This window comes from Hirundo rustica, chromosome Z (assembly GCF_015227805.2).
Source record: "Hirundo rustica isolate bHirRus1 chromosome Z, bHirRus1.pri.v3, whole genome shotgun sequence".
NCBI lineage: Eukaryota > Metazoa > Chordata > Aves > Passeriformes > Hirundinidae > Hirundo > Hirundo rustica.
Window position 1 is genome coordinate 20228365 of NC_053488.1, and position 14826 is coordinate 20243190.

General features: G+C 43.4%; 1 protein-coding gene across 5 annotated transcripts in view; it reads left to right on the forward strand.

The window, feature by feature from the left end:
* PDZD2 (PDZ domain containing 2) overlaps positions 1-14826 on the forward strand; it is a 204817-nt gene that overhangs the window by 150064 nt on the left and 39927 nt on the right. For 4 of the 5 annotated variants that reach the window (XM_040089765.2, XM_040089767.2, XM_040089766.2 and 1 more), the window contains 3 exons: positions 714-856; positions 1491-1623; positions 3724-3891. The exons of the other annotated variant lie outside the window; for it this stretch is intronic. In XM_040089765.2, coding sequence (XP_039945699.1) covers positions 714-856; positions 1491-1623; positions 3724-3891 — 444 coding nt within the window. The remainder of the gene's footprint in view (positions 1-713; positions 857-1490; positions 1624-3723; positions 3892-14826) is intronic. 5 annotated transcript variants of the gene reach the window in all.

Here is a 14826-nt window from a genome sequence, read left to right on the forward strand (position 1 = left end):
TTTCATATTGCTCTGGAGTTTGTAAACCGCTTTTTGGTTAAATCTTTATAGCAATTAAAAATAACCAAAACCCATAAAGGTGTCCTGAACATTACTTATTACCTTATTCATACTGAAAATTATTTCTCCACAGTGGGTAAATTTATTATTTACAATCTGTGGGACAGCTGCCCAGTAAGAAATACTTGATTGGCAACTGATAATTTGAAGTTGGTGGGTTTTTTCCTATGTCTCAAATCCTGCAAACCCCTCTGGAGAGGGAAGCACTGCTGTGTGAGGTGAGTCTGGTCCCTGCTGCAACAGCAGCTGTACCACCTGATGTTCAAGGTCCCCCTTGAACCACGTCTTGCTCCTCTGCAGCCCTGCACAGCTCATTCTTGAGTTTTGACGAAGGGGTTTGAGGCCACTGGTTGCTCCGGGAAGGATCAGGGTATTGAGAGCAGTGCCTCTGTGTGTCTCAGAAAAGCTGCAAACAGCCCTGCAAGGAAACTTCTGCGTGCTGACCCTGCTCTGTGCTGCCTCCTCCTTTCTGCCTCCTTCGCTTGGACCACAGCTAACATAGCAAAGCTCAGCAGAAACACCAGTGTAGCTTGGGCTGTACAGGTGTGTGGTGATGGGCAGCAAGGTGCTAAATAGCTCCCTCCTGTACCCTCCTAGCCCTCTCTTGGTGTTCCAAATCCAAATTGAAGGACTTTCTGCACATTTTCTCTCAGCGAGAAGGTTGCCACATATGGAAGATGCACATCCTGAAAGGGACAGACGGGCTGGGAATCCAGATAACAGGAGGCAGAGGGTCGAAGCGGTCTCCTCACAGCATTATCGTCACCCACGTGGAGGAGGGCGGCTCTGCACACAGGTGAGGTGACAGTGGTGCCTTCATGGTGGTGGGTGTGATGGAATATGCATGGGCACTGCTGTTATCTGGGTTCATTGAGAAGACTTTAGGGGTTTTGCTGTCCCGTGGTATAAGGGTGAGAATATGGCATTGTCAGACTAAAAATTTATTTTTGTGTTTGATCTAGAAGCTTCTTCTAGAAGGTTTTGTCCAAAGTATAGACAGATCAAAGACTTCCTTGGTGGTGGAGGGAAAACCAAGAAGCCTGATGGTTGTAAGGTTTCTCCCCCAAGTCTCATTTTGGAAGATGTGCCTTTCCCATGTGGTCAGTTGCACAACCCCAGGGTGCTCACTGACAGCCCTGCTGTTCCTGGTGGGGGTGCAGATGGCACCTGCTGCTGTTCCCTGACCTAGTTGGTCACAGAGAAGACTTGTGGGGTCTCAGCCCTGCAAAGAGGGTGAAATGCCCCTGGTTATAACAATGATTTCTTACGGGCACCTTTCTGAGCCCCTTTTTCTAGAAAGTAATACTGCACTGATCGGTGCAAGCTTAGCTCAGTGGGATCATATGTTGTCCATGCCTCCATGTTCCACCAGAGCCCGGCACTGTGGTAGAACCTCCTTGCAGCTCCATGTTCCCACTCTGTTTCTGCAGGGATGGCAGGCTGATGGCCGGTGACGAGCTCCTTATGATCAACGGGCAGTCGCTGGTGGGGCTCTCCCACCAGGACGCCGTGGCCCTCCTCCGCTCGGCCGCTGGCCTGGTGCAGCTGGTGGTCTCTACCAAGGTACAGACATCTCCTGGATGGTCTCACAAATGTACATCCACAAATGTTTGTGCAATTGCTGTGTGAAAAGGGAGAATTTTCCGTAGGGAATCACATGTGCAGATTTGCTGCTCTAAATTTAATGCACAGCAAGGGGAATGTATCAATAGCTGCCATAAATCTGTGGCAGATCAGCACAGTATAGACCAAATTAATGATTTGCTTGTACTGTCACTGTCACTCAGCATGCAGAGGAGTATTTATTCATGCAGACATTACCTAAGTTTTGGCCAAAACCATTTTCTTAAAATTATATGCTAAGTAAAGCAGGCTGTTCCGAGCCTCTTCTGCTTCCTGCCTGCACAACCTGTGTACCGCTCATCTCTGTAGTATCTGTGTGCTTGAGATTTCTTGATGATGATCTCTTGGCTTAAGTTCCTTATTTTGTCCTTGTTAATAGCATGGAATGGAGCTCTTACAGATAAAGGAACATGAAATTTCAGGGAAATGAGAGTAGAACTCATTTATCAGTTGGACTCTTTGTTCTGCTTTGATCACAGGAGAGGTTGAGGGGATATTACATAATATTTTTCCTCTTTGTTTAAAAAATCCTGCTCGCCTCTATTTGCTCTTTTCCACGGATTATATCCTGCTTCCCCTGGGCCTGGGTTGCTGTCGGTGTTTGGTGGGTGGCTAATCCACTCCCAAAAGCACCCAGGGATCTCCAAATACGATCTGCTGGCTAAGTAGGGGTTGCCAGGGCCTTTGAGGTGGTGACAGGAACATGTCAGCCCAAATAGAGCCCTTGTATACCTGCATTTCCACGGTGTCAGCAAGTCACTGTGTCCATATTTTAATTTTTTTTCTTAGCTTCAGATTTCCCCGGCCATCCCAAAGTAGGTTTCTGTAGCTTTAATATCTGGATGCTCTTAAGGCTTCCCTGGGTGCTGCATGCACATGTTTGCCAAGGAGAGGCTCTATTCCATCATATTCAAAGTGAATATTCTGTCACTTGTCTAACTTTTCTGTTAGATGTTGAAGTTCATTGCAGACCATCTTCAGGGTCACAGTCTGGCATTAACCCCACAAGTGTTTATTCTGAAAACACCACACTTTGACCGGAAGTAGGTGCATTTTGAGTTTCCTTTAGACAGCTGGACTCTGCTAAAGCACAAGGCAGTAAACCACATTTATTTCTCCTTAAAATTAAGTGCTTGTTCCTATGTGACCGCATCAAAATAATCATCATGCATAAACTTAGGGCATAAAACTTCACTTTCCTGATCAGGCTGTGAATCTGCTTGTCCTGTGCTCTGTGCATTCAGACAATTTTCATGTCCCTGGAAGGGAGACTTGGAAAGGCAAGCAGGAGGGAATACAGCCTGTGCCTTATTTCTGGTAGCCCCAGAAAAGGTGTAGATAGGTGAAGTGTTCCCTAGCAGCTCCCTCTGGGCATTATTTGTTAGTATAGGAATGCAGCTTTGCCTTTTGGTCTGGGGGGTGATCAGTAATACAGAGTTTGTTCTGAAAGCAGTGTGTCTGTCTGGCCACTGCTTTTGGCAGAGGCACATATTTGCTTGCCAGAAAACATGGCAAAGACTGGAAGCAGATGCTTGAGCATCAGGACTGAGTTGGTAGAGGATTGATGAGTCAATTTTCATTGTATTGTCCTAAGTAGGGTTGCCAGTGTATTATTCTTACATGTGTAGGTAGATAAACATGTGAAGGGAACATCCATAGGGAGGGACCAGGAGCACAGGGTGTGATTTGGGATGCAATGGAATGAGTAATAAGGTCTGTCAGCTCTCAGTTCACTCTCAGTGATGTTTACTAAACCCAAACAGGGGGAGGAACAGACTGCTCAAGAAGCATTTATTTTAAATTCTTCTTTATGAAATCTAAATGTTTAAAATGTGTATTTGCCTATGTTTACTATATATACACTTTAAAACCAAGCCTGCTTTATATAACCAGACCATTAAAAATTTGAGCACATGGAAGTGTGTAGCATGGGGATAATTGCCAGGGAGCTCACACTGGGCTGGTGAGGTGGAGCAGTTTTACTGTGTTACTGGTGTTTTTCTGCATGTGATCTAATACGTTGTGTTGCCTCTTGGGTAGGAATCTTCTGAAGGGGATCTTCTGAAGTATCCATGTACCAGTTTACCAGACTTGCTTAGCACTTGCTCAGTCCAAGACTCTGTCTCTTGCACTGACAATAAGGAAAATGAAGAGCCGGAGGAAGAAGATGGGAAAGGAGTGAATGTGTCTCCTGAAAAACTGGTTGCTGTAAGTGTGGTTTGGTGTGACATTTTTACTTTCTCTCTGAAAGCCCATTTGCATCTGTCACATTCTTCTACAGCCTGACACGGAGCAGGTCCTCAGGACCAGGCGATCCCATCCCACTCAGCCGTTCTCTGCATGGGATGTGAGGGAGAAGCTGGAAAGGGGATGGCATTTACCACAGCCCCTGCCATCTCTTGAGCTGCAGCATGGCAGCAGCACAGGGAGGAGGAGCTCTCGAGGTCTTCAGCCTGTGTTGCAATCATGGTTTTGTTTTTCTCTTCGATTGTTTTCCGCCCACTTCCACTGCTTTTGTTGGATCTGATGCAAAGTCTCTTGCCGTGCTTTTGCAGTTACATGCTCCTCTTTCCCCTCCTTTTGTAACAGAACTTCTTTAACAGTTTATGATCCAAGTCTTGAAGTTTGTATTTGCTCTATTGAAGCCAACAGACACTTTGGAGGAGGGATAGGAATTTCTGGCTGTGAACCATAGTTGAAGTTCTGTTGAATAAATGCTGCTGGTTAATAAGCTCACTTGCATTTCCCTTCAGGGCTGTATTAAGAAGAGATTAAGTGGGTTGTTGTTATTTATTTGTAATGCAGCAGCTCTATGAAACTTCATAGGTCTTCTGGGCCTCTCTTGTATGGTGCAGACAAAAAAATAAAATTATGTTTCTAATCTAAAGAGCTCGTGGACTTGTTTTCCAGCATGGGAAGGCAGGTGGATTCACTTGAAACTTTTATCTATTTCTTATTTTCTCTTCTTGTCTTCCCCTCTCACTCTTTTCTGTGACAGTTAAAATAAATCAGTTAAATCTTTGGTTGGTGCAGGTTTGATACTGGTTGGGTGATTTGTTTCGATTTTATATTCTTACACTTACACCTGAGCAAAAAGGATGCTCCCCAGGATGAGTCTCAATGTTGCTGATGTTCGTTTCCTACCTGTCTGTCATCTCTGACTTACTTAGAGTCAGTGTTTATTGACAGTCCTCACTCTCACACATCTCAGTACTCTGACAAATTTTGTTATTTCTTCACTGTGTGCCAGGGTGCCTTTTTCAGGGGACGAAAGACAAAGCAAATAAATGTGGGATGCTTAGCATGCTGATGTTGGTGTAGTGTTTGTGTGTGAACTTGAGTGGGCATCTAAGCATTCCTTTGACTATCAAAATTTTTTTAATTCTTCTACGTGCTTCCCATTCTGGTAATTTCTAATAAGGCTATGGCTCAGCAGCAGTTAAATATAAAAATTTTGACAGAATTTAATTATGTGTGGCTTCAGGTTTAAGCTCCCTGGCATTCCAGTGACTCTTTCAGCACGTACTAGGAGTTATTTGTCACTTGGTTTGCTCATGTCTATTCCAGCAAGGCTCTGTCTGGTTGCCAGTGATGGCTTTTTTATCAGATGTTTTCTTTCTGGATTAACGTAGTGCTCAGTGAAGCTCAAGATGGGTGAGGTGCACATGACCATGAGGACACAGCTGAATGAGCCTCCCAGAGCCCGTCAGCTTGGACCTGAATTTAGTCTGCCCTGGTATCCATCCCAGTGCCACTGCAGCTGGCAGTGGTGGTAGACACTAATTCAGAGCCAACTGGATTTGTCTGCCTGTTGGGCGGTCTCATCCCTGATGGCAATTGCTCTTTGCTTTCAGAATACATCACTGAAGGTTGAGGGGAAATCACAGGAATGATTAGAAGAGTAGCAGTAGGATTTTTTCCCATTGTCTTTTCTGCTTCTTTTAATGTCTTTTGTTCAAAGGATGTAATTTAAAGAAATGTAATAAGTTACTGGTGACTTTAAGGGCCTCTTCTGTTTTTGCTTGATCTGCAGATGAAATCATTGCTTTTCTGATCCAAAGCACAGAATGTGTCTGTGCTCCCCTTGCAATTGCTGTGTCAGCCTCGGAGCGCAGAGGGGGTGCTATGCAGCCTGGGGTGGGCGGTCTGTACTGTGTAAACCTCTCAGCTTTACCTTCATCCTCATCCATCCCTCTCAGGTGTGGGCAGCCTGAGCTGAGCTGGGCTGTGCAAATACTGCATACTACCAGGCAGGACAGAGGAAAGTAAACATATGGAAAAGATAACATTCATGTGGCTTTTTTCCACCTGGCAAGACTGGAGGCGGGGGGGATTTTTAGTATCAAAGCTTAGAAGCTGATTTCAAGGCCAGCATGAAATCGAAGCATCACAAGATTTTATTTTTCAATATATATGAATGTATGGTCCAATTGATTATTGCAGAATTGCTTTAGAAATAACTGCTCTTTGCTGCTCTCATGCTTTTGATGATATTCATGTGTCTTCTCTTTCTCTCACATATATTCCATTATATCTGTACTGTAGATAGGGGATGACAGTGTGACTGAGGATTAAAGCAGGAGCTAAGCTGGACTATTTTTAATCAGCGCAAACGTAATTGTATTAGACTTTCAGGATGGGTGGTACTCAAGACCTGGACCAGGTAGCTGAGACTGTGATCTCTAAGAGTCAGACGTCTTAGATTTTAAGCTGACTCTCAACTCAGCCTTGTCCAGGAGTTACCTTTCTCACCTCTGACAAGAGGTTAATGGATTTTCTTTGTACTCTGTGGGGCTTTGGAGGGACTTAAAGGGATGCTGTCAGGTGCTGGGTGGTTATGCCATAATGAGTAATTCAGAGTGTTTTATTGTCAGCTGAGGCTTCACTGTCCCTTTTCTGACCCAGAACAACATCTGTCTAATTCTTAAACAAGTCTAGAAGATGCTGAAAAACTTGCAGGAGCTTCTAGGTTTGTCAAAGGTATTCTGTCACTTACTTTTCTGTTAATATAATTCACTGCTGTGTATTCAGAGCCATAATTAATAGACCTGATGGACTTGCTGCTTTAGCACCTGATTGCCTAAAGGTTGAACCTGGCAGAAAAAGAATCACTTGGAATGACGGTATGTCTTCAAACCTTGATCCTTGTAGCTACTTTGAATTCAGCTGGACCAGGCTCTTGAGGAAACTGATGTAAGTCGTCACGGTTTGAAATGGGACACCCCCACCAAGGTCCTTTCCAACCTGGCTTATTTTAAAAGTCTGTGAAAAAACAGTAAAAATGAAAATTATCTTTTCTAGATGCTGGTGGTTAAAAAACTTCCCCATGAGCAGTTGTTTTTTCAGCTCTTTAAGTTCTGCTCCAGCATTTTCAGACAGGGAAATAGAGGCTGAGCTTCTGCTGGATGCAGCAGAAGAGTTTAGTGACACATGAAAACTGTAATTTAAGAGAAGTGTCACTTCAAGTCTTACTTGAAAGTCCCCTTGTTAAGTTTCATTAATAAAAATCACATAATACAATTTAAATGGAATTCTGCTTTTACAGTCTCTTCATGTAAAGCCCTGTTTAACATGAAACATGCCTTAAAGTTTTGACTTTATTAAGACTCGTGCTGCCAGGCAGAAAAAGGTATTAGTATAAATTAGTATAAATAGATAAATTAGTATCTTTAAAGTGCATTTCTTTCAGGACTAGTTTGTCCAAAACGTTCCTTAACTTCAGATATGAAACACTAGGTCAGAGAGTTGTGTTGTCCTAAATGGTCCTGAGACATTTCAGGGATTTTAAACTCTTCCACCCCAATCCATATTTTACCATGTGCAACTGACACTGCTATTCTAAAATGTCACTATTTATGTCTAAGCGCACAGTAGGATAATATGATAGTATTTGCCTTGGATGATTTAATTCTAATTCACTTTTACTAGTGTTTCTGTTGCTTGAAATGAAATCTGTCACTGCATTGCTGGCTGCTGGAGCCACCTGGGAAGTGACCTCTAAAGAGAAATCTCATCTACCAAGAATTTGCAAAGTGTCCAGTGAATTTGGGGGATTTTTGGTCCCTAGACAGAAGCATATGCCATTTCTTGTTGCTTCAAAATTTACTTGCCTTTGTGTGGTTCAATATCTTACGGTTTGAGTATTTTTTAAATGTTCAGCTTCAGTGACCAGCTTCATAGTAATGGCTTGAAATTCCAGTAGGTGAGTAAACACAGCAAGAGGATGTCTGCCTCAGAAGGTTTGCATCTGTTGTTGCTGGAGGAGGGGATGGAAGCTTGGGGACTGCTCCTCTGTACATAAATCTTGTGTTCTCCCCTAGGCATCTGCCATTCCTAATGCTGGAGGCAGGACGCTGAGCTGAGTCTGTTCCATGCAGAATAGAACTGTACAAAGAAAGAAAAGGAGATCACCCTTATCTCTTTCTTTTGAGAGGGTGCTGGGAATGGAATTTGCCTTCCTGTGCCTAAGCTCACCATGCAGGCAAGCCCTGGGGACACCATCTCTGGCAGCACCCCCCAAATGTGTGATCCTCTGCTGTGGGATACCAGGGCCTTTCTACTCATATTTAATGGTTTTGAGATGACCTGAAGTGTGTGATGTGTGCCTTCACGTCAGCACTGGGCGCGTTGCGCACAGAGATGGCTGTGACCCTGCAAGGTCTTCACCCTCCTACCAGCAACAGAAACAGGATGTCTCCTGTTAAAGGTTCCTTGTGTGATCTGGGTTACCTGATTCCTGCCAAAACACTTGTGGTTTTCATGTAAGACATGTAGCTGAAAGGGGATAAATACAACTGTTTGGTGAATGTGAAGAATTGCATTTATTTAACTCTGCTTCCTCTCCATTTATATTTTTTTTCCTTGTGCTGTAGGACTGACTAGTTGTTCTCTGCCATGAGAAGCCTTTCTGTCTTAACCAAGGAATCCATGCATAATTACCTGTAGCCATGCAAGCATAATGAAGAACAGGATAACAATGCCAGAACTTTAAAAACAGTCTTGGGGTCAAAAGTTCTTCTGGAAACACTGAGAGAGAATTTCAGAGAAAACATTAGCATTGAGAAGGAACAGGAAGCATAAGTCAACAATTAAATGTGTGCAGGGCGTAGAGAGGGGCCCTCGTTACTTGGAGTACTGGAGTGTTTGTTCCCATTAGGGCACTGCAGTCTCAACATGAGCTGCAGAAACATGGCTCACTCCTCAAACAGCACTGTATGGCTGGGATAAAAGCAAGAAAAAGATATTCCTGACAGAAATTTGCTTAGCAATGAAAGGCAATACTTAAGGTGGGGGGGAAGGGGAAGAAATTGAAGAGCCTGATGTGTGGCTTGTTTACGTACTGGGAAGGTTTCAACAAGTCTTTTCTTCTTTGTGGTGATGGTTGGCAATGTTTGCAGATTGTGCCCTGTGCCACATCACCCTTGGAAGGGGCAGGCAAGGGCAGCGTTCAGCTGCGCCTTTGCATGGCTCAGAGCTGCTGCTCAGCTGTATATCCTGAATTTGTTGAAAGTCTGGATGTACTGTACCTTTCTGAGGTACAGTCTTGTTCAGCATATTCAATGGGTCTGTGCCCATGCAGTGCCCTTCGCTCATGGTGTGGCTGATAAGATACACTGGGTACTACAGTGACTTCAGAAGCAAATTTTCAGAGTAAATATAGTTAGAAATTTGGGCAAGAGAAAATGACAGATTGGAGACCAAATCTTGTTCACACAGTGTGTGTTGTTTTTAGGAGCCATATCACATTAAAATAAGCAATTGCATATGGACTTTTTGGGGGGATATGCTCAGTGATGGCCTGGTTGTGGTGGTGTGACACTGGTCAGGGCTGGGCGAAGGTGTTGGCACACTTCACATGAGCTGGAGGAGGAGGAAGAGTGCTGAAAGGCCTCCAGGGATGCAGTGTCACTGAATTACTGTTTTTCACACATTGTAAAATTCACCTGTCAAGGAGACATTAACATGAATGCCTTCTTCTTGTCAGGAGGGAGCTCCTCGGAGCACTTGCATTGCTTCGTTCCTTGTGCCTGGCTCCCAGGCCTTCTGAGCCTTTTCCTACTGCCTCCATCTTAAATGCAAGACCAGAGAAAACTCTTTCACCCAGGGACCAATACTTGAAGGATACTCTGTAGATGTTATGTTGTCTACGAATCGTGAAATACCTCCTGTTGCTTGGGCTGGTGGAAGATAGCCTTTCTTACTTGACCATAAATTACAGTGTAGACAGTGCCGAGAGTTACAATTTTTGCTCTTCCCGTGTGATATATTTGAAAGCTGAGTCAGCAGAGTAATAGAAACACAAGTTTATCTACGGTACAGGTTCTGCATGGTCTTTTTGTGAATGGGGGCTTTTCCCATAAAGCATCAGATACAGTACAGCCTGTCTCTCCTTTGGCTGTTTGGATAACTGCCCAGTTTTGAAGGAGACAAACTGCCTTTAACAAGCTAAAAATAACATTCTCATGGCACTGGAACAAGAGAAATGCTGTCACAGCCATGCAGCTCACATACATTAGCAGAAGGATGATTCAGGCTCTGGAATTTTTGAGTTAGTGTGAATGTCTCAGTACCACATTTGCAAATTTTTGACCGTGTACACTGTCCAGTCTTGGTTGGAATCAGGTAAAACTCATTTCAGATGTGCTCTGCAATATCTGTAATTTATGAGGCTTCAGATCCTTGAAGAAGCAGGTATGAAAGACACTTAATTCTTATGTATTCTATATCTTCTTGTATACTTAAAATGGTATAAAATGCCACTTTGGAACGGAAATCCAAAGCTCCCCCACATAACATCATGGGAATGCTCTCTGCAGCTGTTGGTTGACATCAATATTAAAAAGGTCTTCTTCCATTCTCAGGAGAGCTGTTTATTTTGAGGAGAGATTATTGAGTACTTTGTCCCTCACTGGGAAATAAAAGATCATAATTTAAAAAAAATAAAAGGAAAAAAAGATAAGCAATTTATTGTTTGTTATGATGTAAAGGATCCAGATTTGTGCTAAACCATGAACTGAGCCTGTATTAAACAAAATAATGGAGTAGCTGAACTAGCTTTCACACTGCTTGAGTTCCATGTTTGTCATACACTCATGGAATACCTTAGGTCTCTGCTGTTTACTAAGATTGGTCTTCTGGGATATCTCTGTAGCACATAGAGACATCTCGTGGGCAGTGACTAAACTGCATGGAAAGCATGTGTCCTGCTTTTTTGATGTTTGAGGGGGAAAAAAGGATAGAGCATAAAAAAGGACAGCAGGGATCTGTTTGTGTGCATTTGATTTCCTTTAGCTCAAAAGCTGTTTCTAGTGAAAATCATACTGCAGAAGAAGAGTAATCTGGTCCAAAAAGGATTGGGAACTGTTTAACTGGGAGCGTTTTACCGTTTCCAAAGCATGTCTGTGATATGTGTTTCATGGAGAACTTGGCTGTGTTAGCCATTTCCTGCATTTCTTCCTATTTAAAATGATATCTTTTAGAAATCTTTTCTCTTCAAAACGTTATTAATAATTTTAGTGATTCTTTGGATATCTGAAAATGGAGTGTGCTTTGCTGATCAGTGCTGCAGCTCTGACCAGTGAGTCATTGGAGGCAGCACAGCTGGGACCCTGCCTCATCAAAAACCTGCCAGCATGCTCTGAACAGTGGTCAACATATGGTGGCTCCTGGTGTCAAACACATTCAAGTAGGTTTTGGAGAATCATGTAAAAAATAAATAGAGCATTACCAAAGAAGGGTAGCTCAGCTCTGCCATAGTGCACTTCCAGTCTGTTTACAGAATGGGCATGGGCAGATACTGCTACTATCTTTGTGCCGGTGAATGCTAGATTTGGTTTTTTGTGCAGGTTTGTGTGTGACTACTCTGTAGATTTTGAGAAGAGATACAAAAATAACTGTTGGGGGTTTCTGCTTCCTGAAGCGAATAGTAATTCCTTGTCTAGCAACTACTGCATTATACTGAAGGCTTAGGGTTGCTTTTGAGTACAGGCATTTGGTAAAGTGGCAGACTAGACACCACTTTAAAAGCTTTTGTTTTATTTAGCATTTCCACCTATTCAGAAAGCTGGGCAGCTCTAGTTCTTGACTGTTTATCAGATTTCCTGATCTCTTGCTGTACATGAACCAAGAGCTTGACAACACTTTCTTTAAAATTAAGTAAAATCGAGCCCCTTGGACTGGGCAGGAGGAAGTATAGGTTACATCTGGCGGTACCAGCATGTGTAGATCCCAAGTGAGCTTCTGAGGAAGGCGGTGGAGGCTTTGTTTCACCAGTGCTGCCAAACAAACCCTAAATCTGAGCTCTCCCAAGGCCTCCCTGGTGAATGTGCAGAACTGCTGCTTTGCACCAGGGGAGCAACCAGGGCACTGGTTTTTATAGAGGTGCCGGTTCAAGACACTGAGTTAGTGCTGACGTGGAGGCGATGTTTCTTCTCTTTTGCTCCGTCCCTGGCTTCAGGTGGTTCTCTGCTTTTGTTTCATGAAAGAGAGGAGCAGCAATGCAAATGCCATTTGGAAGAGGGGAGTCCTCTAGCTTGCGCTAAAAATTGCTGAGTTTGGATGTAATTTGGACTTCTTGTGAGCCCCGTGTTTAGGGAGCTCCCTGAATTTTGGGATGTCCTCTTTTGGAAGAATGCCCCTGAGTGCTGCAGCGCCATCATCAGCCTCCTTCTAGGATCTGTGCAGCTTTGTGCATATCCTAAGTAGTAAGACATGGAAACCTCAGTGCTGTCCAAGATCAGAAAATCCATGTCCTCTGCCTTACTTGCAGTGTTAATTCTTGTAAATTATAGTGCTGCAGTTTGTAATTTTTCTGTGAGATGGATTCAATTGAAGTGAAAAAGAGCTAATTTAAAAGTGAAGGTATTTTACTTTCTGTTCAAGGCAAAGGGGCATGTGCAGTCCCCTGCCTAGCAGATACATTTAAGGCTTCAAGCATGCTGTGCCCCATAAAGCAATAACTAATTGCACAAATAACTGAAACAGCTATAATTATACCAGATTGTGGAAAAAAATTTTTGAAAATTTTTCAAGGGTTAAAGGCTTTAACTCATCAGCTTGTATCAAGGGACTAGGAGTAAAGACTTTGTGCAGTGAACAGGTGAAGGTTTGCTTTGGGTGTTTGGGGCATTGCTCTGAAGAGTCTTTGCTGGCTTCTCAGGGAGGCCTGTTGGGTTCCTCCTGATGGTTGCCCCACAGACCGTGGTGTTGGGGCAATTCATTGTTAATGTTTGGGGTAGTGCTGCTTAAGGAAAAATTGTCACGGTTGGAGACCAGGACAGAGTGTAAATGGGACCAGAGAAGATTTTTCGCATAGAGCTTGTGCTGGTGCACAGCCATTCCTCTTTCACATGGGTGTTCTGAAGAAGGGCAGTAGTCTTGCTGGTGGACTTACTTTACCACTGCAAGAAGAACTGAATTTGTTATGCTGGAGACTCCTCAGCCTGGTTCTTGCTGTTTCATTCCCAAACCATCGGGATAAACTGGTCTGCACCTTGCTTGCACTCCTCGGCAGAGCCAGCCAGGCTGTGCCTTGGGGAGTCGGGTGGCCGTGCTGATGGGAAAGGCAGCAGCTGAGGAGCTCTGCAAAGGCAGCAGAAAAGCAGTTTGCTTATTAAATTGTATCAACCTCTGTTGTTGTCTTGTTTCTGTAGATCGTCAAGGGATTGCCAAGCTGTTTGCGGTTGAGCATTGCAGACTGTCATAATCCTGCTCCTCATCTCGCCTAATTAAGAGCCTGGTCATGCTGGAGCTTTGCCCAGGCGAGGACTCTGAGGGCAGTTGTTTGTTCTGGTGCAGTGCCAGGACCGCATGTCCCTGATAGTGCTGTTTCCTTTGAAATCAATTGAGATGTCACCATCACTTGATCCCAGAGCTACTTAATGAACTGGCAAAATGGGCTCTATTTTTAGATCTCTCTTCAAACTACTGTGCGTGTTAAAGCTCCCCTTGTCCGTAATGCTGGGATGGCATTGGGAGGGATTTATTGGTTTAGTTTAATAAGAGGCCTACAGGACTGAAATAATAAGCTTCATTTCCTTTAAAGTGAGGAAAATTAAAATGGCATGCTTAAATCTGGGCAGCCACTTTGAGACAGTAAAGTGATATGTTCATGGCCAGAAGGATAAGGTGGAGCTGGAGTTTCTTCTTGTCTAGGTTATGAGAGAGCCAAAGATTACAGACACCCACCTTTGGTGAGGTCTTGCAAGCTTTGTAGATCAGATTTCTAAGTGTTTTCTGGATATGATTTAACTCCTGGTGGTTTATTAGGCAAGCTCAACAACTTAAAGAATATCTGCTTCGTTGCAAATGCTAGTGTGTCTTCCCCTATGTGTTTATAGTTGATGTCAGAAAAAGTCTTCTGCTAAAATTAAAAAAAAAAAAAACAAAACCACACATAATTTAAATGTTTTTAATGACACAGATAATTTAAATGTTTTTACTTCTGCACTGTGATCTGAAGTCTAGCTGGATAAAATATAATTTCAGGAAGCTGTTGAGAATGTCTTGAGGCTTCCCCTAGCATCGGTGTTTGCACACATGTGACCTTCTGTGGATCATACGTGGGGTTTGATATCTGTAAGCTCACAGGCTCCAGGATTGCCATGAGAGGAGGGTAGGTCGGGGTGCGCAGTTTTAATACAAGTAGCAATTGTGTCCTGTTTTTCTTCCCACCCCACTAGATGAAAATATATGTGGTTGCTGATGAATTGGTATCTTTCTCTTGTGGCACAGTCAAAATAAAAATCAGCAAAAACCCCAATATGTCAGCAAAAACCAAATTCAAATCCCATGTAGTAGAGACACAAGATGTACTGAATAGGTCACCCTTTAGCCTAGGCTCAGTGTGGAAATTGGCACTAGCAGAGATGATTTCAGCATCTCTTTGTATGGTGCTACAAACTAAGTAATTTTTTCTCCCCTCCTCTGAGCTGGAGGAAGTGATCCAGATGTGGGCTGCGAGCTGTGTGATCTTAATCAGGTACAACTGTCCATATCCACATAGACTGCAGAAACCAAATGACTCTATAGCTCCAGACTTGATGTACGTTATGCTCAGTTCCAGAAAAGTCAGATTGGACCCATCCCCGTTTGTTTGGATAGTTGAACAGCATGACAGCAAAACTGGCTGCTTTAGGGAGGTAT